Below are 15,343 nucleotides of genomic sequence, written 5' to 3'. Positions count from 1 at the left end.
ACTCTACTCGAAACCAGTGAGGGTGGACCAAAAAGGAACAAGTCCGAGATAGTATACAATGCAGGAGACTGCAGATGGCCAGCGCATTCCACGCCTCCACCCCAACTAGTCTACTGGTTCATTGGTATGGTACATTTGCCCCGATTAATATACATGGCGCTCTATTGTACAGCTAGTTCTCATGCTCCATAGCCTCCTCATGAACCCGAAAGGTCAGCCCCTCGGCCATCGCAATGGCTCCCTCCATATTGCCCTTGTTGTACAGGAACAGCCCCTGCAGGGCGGCAGCGCTGGTGCTCCTCGATCGATCGGCCTTGAAGCCGTTCTCATCCTCGATCAGTCCCAGTTCTTGCAGCCGGGTGAGGAATACCTGTCGGTTGGAGCCGCTCGGGTCCAATTCGCCGTAGAACCGGTCCCAGAGACAGCCGACTTGATAGCGAGTCACCTCGCCCAGGCGCACGGTCATGTCCACCCGACCCGGCCGGACGAGCGCCTCATCCAGTCGTTCAACGTGGTTGGTGGTGAGGAAGATAATCCGTTCCTCGGCGCTTGCCACCCCATCCAGGGCATTCAAGAGACCCGAAAAGGTCACATTGGCTCCGCGATACCCGTCTTCATCCGTTTGTGTCCGGCGGTTCGAAAATGCAGCATCCACATCTTCAAGCAAGACCAGGGTCCGGTTCGGAACAATCGTCAAGAGGTGGTTTAGCCGGTCATCGGTCAATCCTCGCTCGCTGAGGTTCAAAATGGCAATGTCATAGTCCAACTCGCCCGCCAAGGCCTGAATGAACGAACTTTTACCCGTTCCAGGAGGTCCATAGAGTAGGTAGCCCCGGCGGTACGGGATGCCCCGGTCGTGATACCATTTGCCACTGGACACAAAGTCCTGCACGTCCTCCACAATCCGCTCCTTGACTCCTTCGTCAAGAACCACCGAGTCCAACGGACGCTTTCGCCGCGGCTGTCCAAAGAGCTTCCATTCGGCACCCCAACTGTTATAAATGGAGGTCTTGCCCTCGTGGGACTTGGCCGCGTGCGCATGCGCTTCGGTGAAGAGCTCCTCAAAGACGTGTCGATGCGAATAAAGCGTGGTCAGAGTGATGGTTTCCCACGGCCGGCCGGTATGAAGGTCCTGAGACTTGGACTCCCGCATTCGGTTGACGAAGATAAAAGCGTTCTTGTAGCGCAAAACATGTCGTCCAGGGCCCGGCACGAGAGCGAAGTGGGTCTGGATCGCGCCATTGGCGCGCTCAACCTTCTGTGTTTGAATAGAGAGATGGCGCATCCCCGGTGTCAACCGTTGTAAGATAGACTCCATAAAGCCAGACCGGCTGGCGGAGCGGGCTGCGTGAAGCTGGGATTGTTGGTACAGTGTCATCCAGTGTAGAAACCACGGGTAGGAATCGTCCTTGATGCTGATTTCGACATCGACGAGCATGCGTCGGCGGAGGAGAGCGGCGCCATGGCGGACACCCTTTTGTGCAAGACTGAGTCCGGCGCCCAGACCGGCGAGACCGAATCCCTATTATCCAGACTGTCAGCACCATCTGGAGGATGCAGCAGCATCACTTACCGCGGTAAAGAAAGGATTGTTGGTTAGCTGGGAGAAAAGGCCTCCGTCTGTAGGCTGCCCCGCCGCATGGATGGCATCGTTCCGTTGCTGCGCAATCAGATCACCCGGCGAAGGCAGCCCGGGAGTACTTGACGGTCCATTGGGGTCCATGCCAACAGCGAACAATCAGTTACCGCCACTGCAGTTGTTCGTCGTGAGCGCAGCTATGACTTCGGGGAGTCGGAGTTACGACGGGCCGAGATCGACGCTGCATCTCTGCATTACTGTGTACAAACACGGGGATGGCCAGCGATAAGCAGGGATGTGGACAACGCATCCTGGTCGGGTATTCTCATCACCGTGAACCCTGACAATCCCCATCAGGCACCAAGGGATGCGTAAACAGTGTATCCGTGGAAAGTCATCTAGTGTCATGGCATAGGCAACAATGGCTGTCATCACGGCGAGTCGGAGATAACGGGGTTTACGTGACATCGGCGTTACCAGGTTTTCTGCTGCTCAATTATAAGAGGGCTTAAATGCTGACCTACTGGCTGAAACAATTACGGCCGTAAGTATCGTATTCATTGTGATGGTCTGAAAGCAAGCGCCACCAAGCGTCATATAAACCACCCCCTCCCCCGAAGATGCGAACATTCCTGCGAGGCTGGTCTTGTTTCCACCAGCGCAGTGCCCCCCGTGTGTCTTCCCCCCCGAGACGCATCATGGCCTCGACTACATCAGCTGGCTCGACTTCGGTTGCCCTCTTCTCGCTCGCCGTGCTCCTCTCTCCGGTCTCCCCGGGCCCGGACGATGTCAAGGAGAAGAGCCATCACCTCAAAGAGGGCTTTCAAAATCCCTGGGAGTTTGTTACCTTGCATATCGCAAGCATCACTAGTATTTGTGACTAACCAATCTATGCAGCTCATGGGTAACTCCGACAGTGGGTGACGCTGCCCGCATGTGGGGGTGAGTGCGAGGATCCCATAGCTCTTTACCATGACTGACGCCTACTTTTCGATGCGTGAAGGCGTATTCTCACGGGCAAGATCAAATGGCCGGATGTCACGCCTCCCACAGTCCCGGTCCAGAAACCAGAATTCTTGTCTACTCGAGAAACATCCAATCTACGGGCGACATGGCTAGGCCATGCTTGTTACTACGTCGAATTCCCCGGCGGCCTCCGAGTTCTGTTCGACCCGGTGTTCGAAGACCGGTGCTCTCCAGTGTCTTGGATGGGCCCTAAGCGCTACACCGAGATGCCCTGCCGCATCGAAGATATTCCCACCATTGACGCCGTGGTGATCTCCCACAACCATTACGACCACTTGTCTCACCCTACTGTCAAGGAAATCGCCAAACACCATCCGAATTGCCATTTCTTTGCCCCGCTGGGGAACAAGAAATGGTTCACCAGCATTGGGATCCACAACATGACGGAACTCGATTGGTGGGATGAGCGCGATATTGTCCTTTCACCATCCCATGGACCAGCCACGGATGCCAACGAAGCTGGGAACAGTCAAGCTAATATCACAGCGCGAATCGGTTGTCTCCCCTCGCAGCATACAAGCAACCGAGGCGTATTTGATCGAGCAAAGACCTTGTGGGCTTCATGGTCCATTGAATCTGGGGGTCGGAAATTGTGGTTTGCTGGGTAAGTGTACCATCTACGGAGGAAACCTCAGCCCTCAGTATCTCACACAGCCTAGGGACACGGGATATAGAGCGGTGCCTGAGCTGCCTGCTGGAACCGATGACCATGCCCCAGAGTACACATTCGCCTCATGCCCTGCATTTAAACAGATCGGTCAATTCCGGGGACCCTTCGATCTGGGGCTGATTCCGATCGGAGCCTACTCACCTAGGTGGTTCATGAGCACCATGCATGCAGATCCTCATGATGCAGTTCAAATCTTCGAGGATACCAAGTGCAAACGAGCCATGGCGATTCATTGGGGCACCTGGGTGTTGACGGATGAAGACGTTCTTGAGCCCCCGAAGAAGTTAAAAGAGGCCCTCAATAAGCATAACATCCCAGAAGTTGGAGTATTTGACGTTTGCGATATCGGTGAAAGTCGGGAATTCTGAGGTCATGTGCGCCGGGAAAGTTACGGGGCCGTCTTTAATACTTTAATAACTGTACGATACCTGCATGCTGATCATGTATGTGCACACGGATACACCCTCGCAACTCTATAATCCACATATCTCTCCCCTTCACCGTCTTTTGTACATGTGATGAGTCGTCAAGATCAACCCTCCGATGCAACCAAGCTCCTACAGAATGACAGGCTTTAGCAGAGGCTCTAGGCCATGTGACGGCATGCGCCTATTTATGGCGCATCGCAGTGAATGAGCCTGCACAAGGATGCATCCAAGACACACGCGACATCTTCCTTCATCCATTAATATTGCTGGCAACGATTGTGCGCATTCAAAAGACCAATTGTAGCTCTACCTCAATATGCTCGAGTGAAAGACCCGTGACCAACCAGTGAACGTGTATACCAGTAAGTTTAACAAGCAGTATAGACCATGAAAAGATGCGCCTCCATACCAATCTGACCTCGCCTGAGAACAAAGTTCATCACATACATGATTAGCGACAGCATTCGGTTGCCTTTCATCTGCTTCAGAACCTACCACGTATTTTTGGCCCCATCACACCAGCTGCTCAGCCTCAGCCTCATTCAACGACCTTCCATTTCACTGCGCGTACATCATCACATCATCATATCATAATCATGGCTCTAACAGAGAGTCCACAGGAGTCCAGTCATTTCTGGCGAAGCAGCTCAGACACCTGGGGAAGCTATGCATGGGACACGGACCGCCGATACTCCATGGACGACGAAGAGGAGGTGCTCTACGATCTTGATGAAGCCGCCCTGGCACAACTCCCCCTACATCTCCAGAACAACATGCGCCAGCTACAGCTAGAACGGTTGCGCAAATACCACCACCAACGTCCCAGTCCCCGGCTTACCCGGCCGGTCCATCACAGCCCCTACGCGGAAACCTGGTTCAAGAACATGATGGCGCGACTGTCCGCAGATCAGGAAATGAGCGAAGTCCATGGCCTACGGGAGTCACGGCACGATTATCCAGACGACGTCACTTGGAATCTGATTCAACGACAGTGGAGTGCAAACCGGCAACACGATCTAACGACAAGGGAGCTCGAGTCGTGGCACTTGAACGAGGATCTGTTTTCCAATCATGCGACAGTCGCTGAGAATGATACTCTCTACTCAAGTCGCAGCACACGCATATGTAGTCTGCACGATCTGGGGGTTAATGCCATTGGAGTCCGTCTATCGCAGACCAACACCCGTGAAAGCAAAGACCGGCAGCAGGTGGCCGGCAAGGTCTCATCGCAGGTTCGCAAGCGAAGTTTGTCGCTCATCACTCATATGCGAGCACATATGCGCTGTCGTGTGCGCAAAAGTATTCAGAAGCTGAGCAAGCTTTTGAAGAAATGAATCACCGTCTTGATGTTTGTTTGATTACTAAAACGCTGGGTTGACGCTTTACATGAATGGGGGGGATATCCTGGGTTTGTTTCATCGGAGTTTGGCAAGGTCGGAAAAAAGGGGGATTTGATTGACAAGCGTTCGACGATCATGTGGAATCTGTAAAATCCAAACTGTACATACTACGTGCTGGGAATGAGAAAGGAGCATTCGATGGCTGGCGATAGGAGTTCTACTAGATCAGGGGAAACTGCACTAGGCCCAAAAGAGCATGGTGGCGGTGAGCTTCTTGTCCGCAATCCCACTTCGAGGTGCTGGAAAATTGATGGTGACGGCGGGCACAACTCTCCAGATTCCCCCCCACGAGAAGGCCCCTATCTGACCGCTTGTCGATCGGCTTCGGAGTTTACTCCATCTTTCCCTCGGGACCTTTCCATTTTACTCTTCCTTACCCGACGACGCAAGTCAACAAACCACCGCCATCATGCAAGCACCGGTGGTGGTCATGAGTATGTTGTTCATCGAGGGGAACTCCGGGCTTGGCTCCTATCGCTGACCTCCCATCTTTACAGACACCAATGCTGGTGAGAGACAGGTTGGTCGTAAAGCTCAGCTGTCCAACATCGCCGCGGCGAAGACGTATGTGAACCTCCCACCTTTCCCCGCTCCGCGTCTAACCCGGCACGACCTGCAGTGTTGCGGATATCATCCGGTCATGTCTGGGACCCAAGGCCATGCTGAAGATGCTGCTCGACCCCATGGGCGGTATTGTTCTGACCAACGATGGACACGCTATCCTGAGAGAAATCGAGGTGTCGCACCCCGCCGCGAAGAGCATGATCGAACTGAGCCGGACCCAGGACGAGGAGGTCGGTGATGGAACGACGACTGTCATTATTCTCGGTATGTACTGGATGTGTGGAGATTGGGATACTATCCGCTATACGTGGCAATATATGCTAACGGTCATAGCTGGTGAAATGCTCGCTCAGGCCCTTCCCCAACTCGAACGCAACATCCACCCCGTTGTCATCATCTCGGCTTTCAAGCGCGCTCTGGCGGACGCTCTCGCCATCGTGGAGGAGGTTTCGTTACCCGTCGACATTGACGACGACAAGGCTATGTACACCCTCATTCAGTCCTCCATCGGCACCAAGTTCGTTTCCCGGTGGTCGGAGCTCATGTGCAACCTGGCGCTCAAGGCTGTCCGGACCGTGTCTTTCGATGCTGGTGGTGGCAAGAGGGAAGTCGACATCAAACGCTACGCTCGTGTTGAGAAGATTCCTGGCGGTCAGATTGAGGACAGTGAGGTTATCGACGGTGTCATGATCAACAAGGACATCACTCACCCCAAGATGCGGAGAAGGATAGAGAACCCGAGGGTTCTCCTGCTCGACTGCCCGCTGGAGTACAAGAAGGGTGAATCGCAGACGAACATTGAGATCACCAAGGAGGACGACTGGAACCGCATCCTGCAGATCGAGGAGGAGCAGGTCAAGCACATGTGTGACGCTATCCTGGCCCTCAAGCCCGACGTTGTCATCACCGAGAAGGGTGTTTCTGGTATGTAACCGTCCTGTTCTGCATGAAGATATCTAACCCTTCCAGACCTTGCCCAGCACTACCTGGTGAAGGCCAATGTCACAGCTCTCCGTCGTGTGAGAAAGACCGACAACAACCGTATCGCCAGAGCCACTGGCGCTACCATCGTGAACCGTGTCGATGACCTCCAGGAATCCGACATCGGAACTCAGTGCGGACTGTTCGAGATTGAGAAGATTGGCGACGAATACTTCACCTTTCTCAGAAAGTGCCAGAGCCCCAAGGCCTGCACGATCCTGCTCCGTGGCCCGTCCAAGGACATCCTCAACGAGATCGAGCGGAACCTTCAGGACGCCATGTCCGTTGCCAGGAACGTCATCTTCCACCCCCGTCTTTGCCCCGGTGGTGGTGCCATTGAAATGGCCGTTTCCGTCAGATTGAGCCAGCTGGCCAAGTCTATTGAGGGTGTCCAACAATGGCCCTACAAGGCCGTTGCTGATGCCATGGAGGTCATTCCCCGGACGCTGGCACAGAATGCTGGAGCCAGCCCTATCCGTGTCCTCACCCGCATGAGGGCCAAGCACGTCGAAGGCCACTCCACATGGGGTCTGGATGGAGACTCCGGTGCCTTGGTGGATATGAAGGAGTATGGCGTCTGGGAACCCGAGGCGGTCAAGCTTCAGAGCATCAAGACTGCCGTCGAGGTGAGTACTACCATCACATTCCCCTTACCTCAAACTAACTTTTTCCTCAGTCCGCATGCCTCCTCCTTCGTGTCGATGATATCTGCAGTGGCAAGTCTGCTCAGCAGGCGGGTGCCGGTGTCAGTGGTGGGGACGATTAAATATTAGGATGACCGAAATTAAAACTGCGTACATAATGCTGCACGATTACTTTTGAATCTGTATGAATATCCTAGACCAAATATTACATGGGTATCTTCATATCGTACACTTCGAGGAATCCCCCCGGATTACCCCGCGCCGTATACTACTCAATCCTCGTGAATGATCACCCCAGTGACCTCCGTAGCCTCCACCGGAGCATCACCAACCTCCTTCTCCCCATCCTGATGAACACTCGGCCCAACCTCTTTCTTCCCCACCTCATCAACCACCATCTTATCACCATTCGCCGCATTCTTCTTCCCCTTCTTCGCATTCCTCTTCTCCCTCCTCTTCCGATTCTTCTCCGTCTTCTCCTCATCCTTCCGCCGCGCCTCTTCCCTCTTCTTCTCCCATTCCTTATCCTCCGCCTCCTTATCCACCTCGCTCTGCATCAACCGCAACCGCTCATACTCCCTCCTCCGACTCGCCTTGTACACGTGGAACTCTCCCGACCCCGCACCCGCCGAGGAACCCTGCACGTTTGCGACAATCTCCGGCGGAGGAGGTAACGAGGACGAGGTGCGCTGCTTGGAGGGATCCGGAAGTTTGATCTCTTTTGTGGGATCCCGGAAGAGAGATTCGATCTGCGTGGCGTGTTCGGAGTGAGGGGTCACGGCGCGGCGTTTGACGGGGCGTTTGCTGCGCGGGTCGGCGCTCGTGGGGATTGATTCGGGGCCGGGTTCGGACATGTTGATTTGATTAGGACTGTTCGAGCTGATGTGTTGGTGTAGACGGGGTCGTGTGGTTGTTTAAGAAGGAGGGGGGGTAGATTGCGCGACGATGGTTTGGGTTTGGTTCAAGGTATAGTCAACGGTTCTTGGTGTGGAAAATCAATGTAAGTGACTTGTTTATTCACGAAGCTGTGCGATGAATGAGCTCTCTTCGAAGTAATATATTGTCCTGAATGTCAGTCGTCAATTGACTGGCTCGATGAAACGATGAGAAATGTGCAGCTTATTTCGAGGCGGCGTGGGCGGTGAATCGCGTGGTTGCCTTGGTATTTATCGTCGATTGGCCGGGACCAGATCGAGTCGGAGATTCCATGTAAACGCCGATTTTTACCAAGTCGGGAACTCAATTTATACATCCTGCGTAGTGGCCTGCTGGTAGATACTTCAAGTTTGGTTCTGGGAGAAAACAGTGTTCGGTAGTCTTGGAAACAGGCGTCGCGTCGCGGGGAATCAGTCTGATTCAACGACATCTGCATCTTGCCGCAGCACATGACAGGTTAATGAGTGGTTGTTGATTGCGACTACTAACGGGTTGCTTTTCCCTCCGTTATCATGCGGGATCGCCCACTTCCCCTCCGATATTGCCATCCTCCTGCGACTAGCATCTAACTGCTGGTTGGCTCATCCTTTCCTTTGAGACTTTCTCTGTACCTATTATCATTCTTTGGCGGTCTTTGGACTGTTGTTTCTCTCTCTCTTCTGTATTATTATTAACCCATCTAATCCTCATGGACGCGACGGGCGGTACCCCTGGCGTTCCGAATGCGCAATTTGCACGTGCTACGAAGGTTAGCAGCCGGAATGACAGTCTTCAACAACATGCTTATCTACGTCTAGTTCGAGCTGGAAGATTCTTGCTGTCTGAAATCAAATCATTCGTTAGTGGGTGTTGTTCAAGTATGACACCTGTCGTAACCAGGGAGACTGGACTCGGGATGCTAATAGTTCTTCTAGAAAACACACCATGACGTACGTTCCCGCAGATCGCACGGAGAACGATGGGAATAGTGACTGACATCTGTATCTCAAGATTAACTCGCATGAACCGCCAGATGATTACCTCGTTGTCTCTTACACATCAGTGCCTGCAGAGGCTCTGGCGGCGTTCTTGGAAACGGGCGTGGTAGGTTTCGAGTGTCATCAACTTGAGTCGATGTCCACTGATTTCATCCCTCGTATGTTAGCCTCCCAAGGGATACGTCTTTGTTGGGTTTGTCGAGTTCGCGCAAGGGTACTCTCTCATCCATGAGGATGACCTCTTGCTGATTGACCGGCCTGTGGAAATTGGGGAGGATGTCAAACGGCATCCCGATGATACCATGTCGGGCATGGTTATTGACGCATCAGCCACGTGCACACTTGAGCCGATTGCGTTTCGAACCTACAATCCGTCGATCGGAGATTTCGACTCTCTTGAGTTCACAGAGGACTCCAGGGGATACGAGACCGATATTCCACCCCCTCAACTGCATGATGTGCCCGTGTCTGAGCTCGTGAACCACGAAGAATTCTCCGAGGGCGACTATATCATTCATCGCCAAAAGCTGGGCATCATTCGGGAGGTTGAGCGGGATGCCATTCTGCGCGTTTCCGACATGCCGGTGTGGGTGGTCAACCCGAATGTCCTGGAGATACCTGTCAGATTCGATGACAAAGGACTCGTTTGGATGCCCAGAGACCAGATCTCCAGAGATGTTGGGATGGAAATGCGTTTCCTCGAGTATGACTTCGTATATCCTGGCCAATATGTCTTCACACAGACCGGAAACATGCGCAGAGTTGATGGGAGCTCACTCTATGGGCTTGATGTCGATACCAAAGGCTACGTTTTAGCTACACCGGCTACGGAGTATCGGGTTGAATGGCTCTGTATGAATGTCTTCAGTCTAGGAATGCCATATACCGCTGAACGATTGGAGCTGCTCCGAGCATCTTCACTACACGGCCATGCGGTGAAATGTGATTTCGGCAAGGTCCCCGCCGGGGGTGCCATCAAATCTGATGTCTGGCTTGATATAGGTGACCGGGTACGTTTCCGGGATCCGGCAGCGGCCGCTCAGAAATATCCGGCGCACCGGCCTATTCCTACGGATGAGTCGTTTGGCTATGATCTAAACGTGTTTCGAATCGTTTCCTCCAAGACCAAGTTGACGGTTCAATGGCAGGATGGGAGTATCACGACGGAAGATTCACGATCCGTGCATAGGTTCTACGGATTTGATGCGGAGATTGGACCGGGAAATATCGTTGCCCTAAAGGATGGACTCGAAGAAATCCAGCGGCCTCCCGTTGACAGCATGCCCTCTTTCACCAAACGGCTACGTGACCGCAAGAAGGAAACGATGCGCGCACGAACCGTCGGCGTGGTCCAGACCGTGGACAGTCGAGAACGGGTAGCTACCGTTCGCTGGTATAAAGATCCCGATGTTGAGCTTCTGCATGGGGGACAGATGCTACGAGCTTGCTCTTCTCTGGGCGAGCTTGGTGACACCATCAGCCAAGTTTCACTCTATGAGCTCAACGTGTTTCCCGGCCTGGACAGAATACCTGGCGATATTGTGCTTCTCGCCCCCGATACCATTCATCAATCGGGCCTGGAGGTGCCTGATATGGGGGGATTTGGGGTCGCTGGGCCGTGCAATTTTAGCTACACGGCTTCACTATCATTCTTCCAGATGTATACATACCTCGAAGCGATGAGAATGGAAATACTACATTCGCCGTGGTTTCAGAAAACGACCAGGCTCAATACTACACCACTTCCCCCTCGGTACGGTTTGCACCAGAATGGATCGAGTGCGAGATTTTCGACCGACTTTATCGGCCAGATTATTTCAACCAGTATCACGGGGGATATCACTGTCCGGATACTGGGGGGCAACGAGTGTCGCGACGTCCGTGTTCCGTTTGAAAGAATCATGATGGTCATTGATGAGGATGAAGCCAACCCCGCTACGTTTCCCTCGCCGACGGAGCTATCACCCATGGAAGCAGCTAGTTTGTTCGACCTACCAGACGATATGCAACACACTACCACCTACGAATATGAAGGCGGGGAGCGGCTGGATGATGGTGGCGAAGACCAGTGGATGACTGACGATACAGATGACTCTAGCGACTTCGAGGGTGCTGACCTTGCAGGACAGATTGCCAGCGCCCCTTACGTGGAAGAGATTGAGCTTTCCGAAGATTCAGGAGATGAGATGGGGGATGACGACTCAGATGAAGATATGGACGCTGTAGTGGATGAGACGGGCCCACCGGCCCCTGGAACGACGCAGCCGAGCCCCTTGACTGCCCCTCCAGGGTTCCATATATTGGAAGGACTCCCACCCTCGGATCATCACTTTATCGCAGAGGAGGCTACGGGCAACACGGGACCACGCATCAAGCGTATCCGAAAGGAGTTCGAAATCCTTAGCAAGTCGCTTCCTCCCGGGATCTTTGTGCGGACATGGGAGTCAAGAATGGACCTTCTCCGGGTTCTGATCATTGGCCCTGAAGGGACCCCATATGAGTATGCGCCGATTGTGATCGACGTGCATTTCTCCAACAATTTCCCCAACCAACCGCCTGCTACCTTCTTTCACTCGTGGACCAACGGCCAGGGGAGGATCAACCCCAACCTGTACGAAGACGGCAAAATCTGCCTGAGCATTCTCGGGACATGGCCCACTCGGGACCCAGAGGAAAACTGGTCTCCGATCAAGTCCACTGTCCTGCAAATTTTGGTTTCAATCATGGGGCTGGTCCTAGTGAAGGACCCTTTTTACAGTAAGCCAATGTCCTTGGCTATCCACTTGTTTATCGATACTGACGGTATACCAGATGAGGCCGGGTATGAAGCTCTTGCCGCCGAGGGCAACAGGCGGGTCGAGTCCTCTCAGTACACCGAGAAGACGTTCCTGATGACGCGGAAGTTTATCAAGCACGCCTTGGAACAACCTGTAGTGGGCATGGAGGACGTTGTGGCTTGGAACTACCTGGCGATTCCCGCGGACTCGAGTGATAACAATCGGCCGGTGCTACTTCGCCGGGCCATCGAGGCAGCGCTGGCAATGATCGAGCATTATAACAGCTCCACGAGTGGAGATGGCAGTAGCGCCTCGGCCTTTGTCTCGCGCCTCAGTCTTGGAGCGGTGGTTATGCTCCGCAAGCATGTCACGGACCTTGAGAAGTTGGAAGCCGCTACGACTGCTCCAGGTCAGTCCTGAGCCACGATCTCGGTCACCGACCATGCTTCCAGAATTGCCAATATGTCCGAAAGATAGTTGGCCACCGTAGAGAGGATCTGGGTGCATGTGATTTACATATCTTGGAGTATACGCATAGTCATTGTTGGCATATCCTTCTGGCGTGGTATCCTTAGACATGGGTAACGGTAGTGCAGCAGACAATGAGAGACATTCTAGTCTTCTGTGTATTGGCCAATATGAAGGTCTATGCTTGGGGGTGTCCCAAGTTGTAGAGTGAAAAGGAGGGCATTCTTGGCTGGTTGCGACCCGAACTATATCCATCAACGAGCTGAGTGAGCGAGCGAGGAACCGCCCAAGAGTATGGCTGATAGTTAATAATGACACCAGCCAACCGAGAACCAATCTAGGCTCCAGGAACCGTAGTTTCGACTCGATATCCCCGGGATGGCAACGAGCCGGAGGCAGAGAGGGACGGGGAGAAGTGAGAAGAGGGCGCGGGCTACTGCGGCATTGGTCTTTGGCGTGTTCCGTTGGCAGCGCCCTCTCTTTCTCGTTCCCTTTGCATCTCCTCCCTCCTCTTTCTCCCCATCGCTCTTTATTCTTTTTTTTTTTTTCATTATTGTAATCCGTCCAGCTCCCAGAACCCTTCTTTAATTCTGACGAATTCTCGACCTTTATCTCGTGTCTTCTTTGTTTGTGTCGGTGAACCTCTTAAATCCTCGCCCGGCCCGATCGCGCCCCCCCAAATTCTGGTGTCGCTCCAGCACACAAAGTTGACTTTCCCGCGTCTAGTATCACCCATCTCCCAACTCCATCCGTTCGCGCTTGCAAACATGGGCGCTTATCGTCTTGGTATGTTCAAACTCTCTTGGGTTCCTTTGGTAGTGTTTCTGGAGTGTGCGGTTTTCCCTCGCGCCGAAAAGTGGGATTCGAATCTTGCTTTCCTCCCCACGGCTTCGTTGTCAACTTGCTGGGATGGGGTTCGGGGGTGTCTGTTGTCCAACAACAGCTGCCAACTGTCACGGACAACTGCCCCCTGCTTTTTTCTTGCCGATTTCATTTTCGTCCATGTTTGCTGCGCATTACTTTCCCACACTTTGCGAAGAAGAAATCAAATCATCTATCTCGCTGCAAACCTAACATCATCACAGAAGAAGCGTCAACCGGCCGCGCCGGTTGCAAGAACAAAGAATGCAAAGACCAAGGCATTAAGATCGCCAAGGGCGAGCTCCGTCACGGCTCCTGGGTGGATACCGAGCGATTCCAGAGCTATGCCTGGCGTCACTGGTAAGTCGAACTAGAAATGAATAAATCATCACTCGATCCAGGACCCGCTAATGCATGCGCAGGGGCTGTGTCACCCCCAAGATCATCGCCAACATGATTGAAACGGTCGGTGATGCGAATGAATCCGGCGAGAGAGATTACACGGCCTTGGATGGCTACGAGGAACTCCCTCAGGACGCGCAGGCCAAGGTTCGCAAGGCCCTCGAGCAGGGTCATGTTGATGATGAGGATTGGAAGGGTGTAAGTTCGCGGTTTTCTATGGCCTCTTCTTGTGTCTTGTGTTGGGTCTTGATTGAACTATGTATCTGACTTGGTCTAGGACGTCGAATTGAACCGCCCTGGAAAGTCGGGATTCCGGAAGCGTGCGCCCAAGAAGGCGACGGTATGTAGTTCCATTCTCGATGTGCCACGTATTCAACGATACTGATTTGTGTTAGGACGAGTCGCCGGAGAAGCCTACTCCGGAGAAGACGGCTCCGAGCAAGAAGCGTGCCCGCGCTGAACCCAAGGAAGAAGCTGGATCCGAAGCCGACAGGGCTGAGACGAAGCAAACGCCCAAGCCCAAGAAGTCGGCCTCGGAGAAGCCCACCCCGCAAAGCAGGAAGCGTGCTCGCGCGGAGTCCAAGGAAGGCGCTGAGCCTGAAGCCGACGGGGATGAGGCCAAGGAGACTCCCAAGCCGAAGAAGCCCAGAAAGAGCAGCACTCCCAAGCCAACACCTGCTGAGAAAGCCGAGGTGAAAGAGGACGAGGGCAAGAGTGAGAGCAAGGCCGAGCCCGAGGCCGATGGATCTGATACTCCTCTCGTCAAGACAACCAAGAAGGGCACCGCTACCAAGAGCAAGCGTGCCAAAGCCGCCGCCGCCTCGCCGCCAGCAGAACCCACCCGGGCTCGTTCCACTCGGGTCAGAGACGCTGCAAAGAAGAAGGAAGATGCCGCCGCCGCCTCCGCCGCCGCTGATGGAGAAGCCGAACCCGCCGAGAAGCCCAAGCGGACGTACAAGAAGAAGAAAACTACCTGAAAGATACGATGTGAATGAATGAATAGGTGTGTGAGAATGTAGGAGACGGTATTCAACTTCTTACCTACCCCCCTTCCATCTCAGTCCATCACACATATCTTATCCTCATCTCCGGTATCCCTATTTTTCTCCGCTGTTATATTTGACACTGATATCTATCGACCTTTACCTTCATCCTTTACTCGTGACTCTTCCATGGAGAATGTGTCCCGTTGTTGCTGGCGTGAGCGTCTGATTCTGATTCTGATTCTGAGCCGTGTTTGTCTCATCAAAGGTGTGCAGTGTTCAGCTTCCAGTACTGGTGTTTTCGGTTCCCATTCTCGTATCTGTATCTTCGTTCCATTTTCATTACGATGTATCCAGTCCTGCGTTAATAGGGTGTAATAATAGCGGGGGCTATAGTATTCGTCACGTATACGGAATAGTATCTTCCTACTGGTTTTAGTCTCTTCATGTATTGGTCTGGGGATAGGAAGGACAGAGGAAGATGAGATGAGATGAAGATGAGATCAAGATGATGATGAGGGTTAGTGAGTGGCTGGATAACTGGATGCTGGGGCCTTTGTTATTTTCAATTCGATGATTATTAATCCAGTACGGTAAAGAGTGAGTGAGATGCACTGTATCTACTAATAGTACCCTACATAACAAAA

At 53.2% G+C, this 15,343-nt stretch overlaps 7 protein-coding genes across 7 annotated transcripts; 5 read left to right on the top strand and 2 right to left on the bottom strand.

The window, feature by feature from the left end:
* Positions 1-43: 43 nt before the first annotated feature.
* On the bottom strand, positions 44-1,946 carry BO80DRAFT_427571 (bifunctional AAA family ATPase chaperone/translocase BCS1). The gene is made up of 2 exons (XM_025720041.1): positions 1,574-1,946; positions 44-1,522 (listed from the first exon to the last, which is right to left on the bottom strand). Exons 1-2 carry the CDS (start codon positions 1,721-1,723, stop codon positions 173-175), a joined length of 1,500 nt encoding a protein of 499 aa, XP_025572604.1. The 5' UTR covers positions 1,724-1,946; the 3' UTR covers positions 44-172.
* Positions 1,947-2,277: 331 nt separating this feature from the next.
* On the top strand, positions 2,278-3,643 carry BO80DRAFT_447636 (putative Zn-dependent hydrolase/oxidoreductase family protein; the record flags this gene model as incomplete). Its single annotated transcript, XM_025721615.1, has 4 exons — positions 2,278-2,417; positions 2,477-2,521; positions 2,583-3,209; positions 3,265-3,643. 4 exons carry the CDS (start codon positions 2,278-2,280, stop codon positions 3,641-3,643), a joined length of 1,191 nt encoding a protein of 396 aa, XP_025572603.1.
* Positions 3,644-4,074: 431 nt separating this feature from the next.
* On the top strand, positions 4,075-5,331 carry BO80DRAFT_165562 (uncharacterized protein). Its single transcript, XM_025713906.1, has one exon. It carries the CDS (start codon positions 4,300-4,302, stop codon positions 5,035-5,037), a length of 738 nt encoding a protein of 245 aa, XP_025572602.1. The 5' UTR covers positions 4,075-4,299; the 3' UTR covers positions 5,038-5,331.
* A 31-nt stretch (positions 5,332-5,362) lies between these two features.
* BO80DRAFT_427569 (chaperonin-containing T-complex subunit CCT3) lies at positions 5,363-7,508 on the top strand. The gene is made up of 6 exons (XM_025720040.1): positions 5,363-5,537; positions 5,601-5,667; positions 5,723-5,931; positions 6,001-6,591; positions 6,637-7,274; positions 7,325-7,508. The coding sequence occupies exons 1-6, from the start codon at positions 5,513-5,515 to the stop codon at positions 7,412-7,414; spliced, it is 1,620 nt and encodes a 539-aa protein (XP_025572601.1). The 5' UTR covers positions 5,363-5,512; the 3' UTR covers positions 7,415-7,508.
* On the bottom strand, positions 7,433-8,586 carry BO80DRAFT_427568 (PRKRIP1 family protein). Its single transcript, XM_025720039.1, has one exon. It carries the CDS (start codon positions 8,144-8,146, stop codon positions 7,565-7,567), a length of 582 nt encoding a protein of 193 aa, XP_025572600.1. The 5' UTR covers positions 8,147-8,586; the 3' UTR covers positions 7,433-7,564.
* BO80DRAFT_427567 (ubiquitin-conjugating enzyme E2) lies at positions 8,587-12,588 on the top strand. The gene is made up of 6 exons (XM_025720038.1): positions 8,587-8,976; positions 9,026-9,085; positions 9,143-9,157; positions 9,219-9,311; positions 9,373-11,962; positions 12,017-12,588. The coding sequence occupies exons 1-6, from the start codon at positions 8,917-8,919 to the stop codon at positions 12,400-12,402; spliced, it is 3,204 nt and encodes a 1,067-aa protein (XP_025572599.1). The 5' UTR covers positions 8,587-8,916; the 3' UTR covers positions 12,403-12,588.
* Positions 12,589-13,534: 946 nt separating this feature from the next.
* Positions 13,535-14,690, top strand: BO80DRAFT_362068 (uncharacterized protein; the record flags this gene model as incomplete). Its single annotated transcript, XM_025716041.1, has 4 exons — positions 13,535-13,671; positions 13,734-13,911; positions 13,991-14,057; positions 14,200-14,690. Coding segments are annotated over 4 exons (873 nt in total), but the record flags the coding sequence as incomplete, so codon positions are not given.
* Between the last annotated feature and the right edge of the window lie 653 nt (positions 14,691-15,343).

This window comes from Aspergillus ibericus, assembly GCF_003184845.1.
Source record: "Aspergillus ibericus CBS 121593 unplaced genomic scaffold BO80scaffold_37, whole genome shotgun sequence".
Taxonomy (NCBI): domain Eukaryota; kingdom Fungi; phylum Ascomycota; class Eurotiomycetes; order Eurotiales; family Aspergillaceae; genus Aspergillus; species Aspergillus ibericus.
Note: the sequence above shows the minus strand (reverse complement) of the source record. Positions and strands in the feature narration are given on the sequence as shown.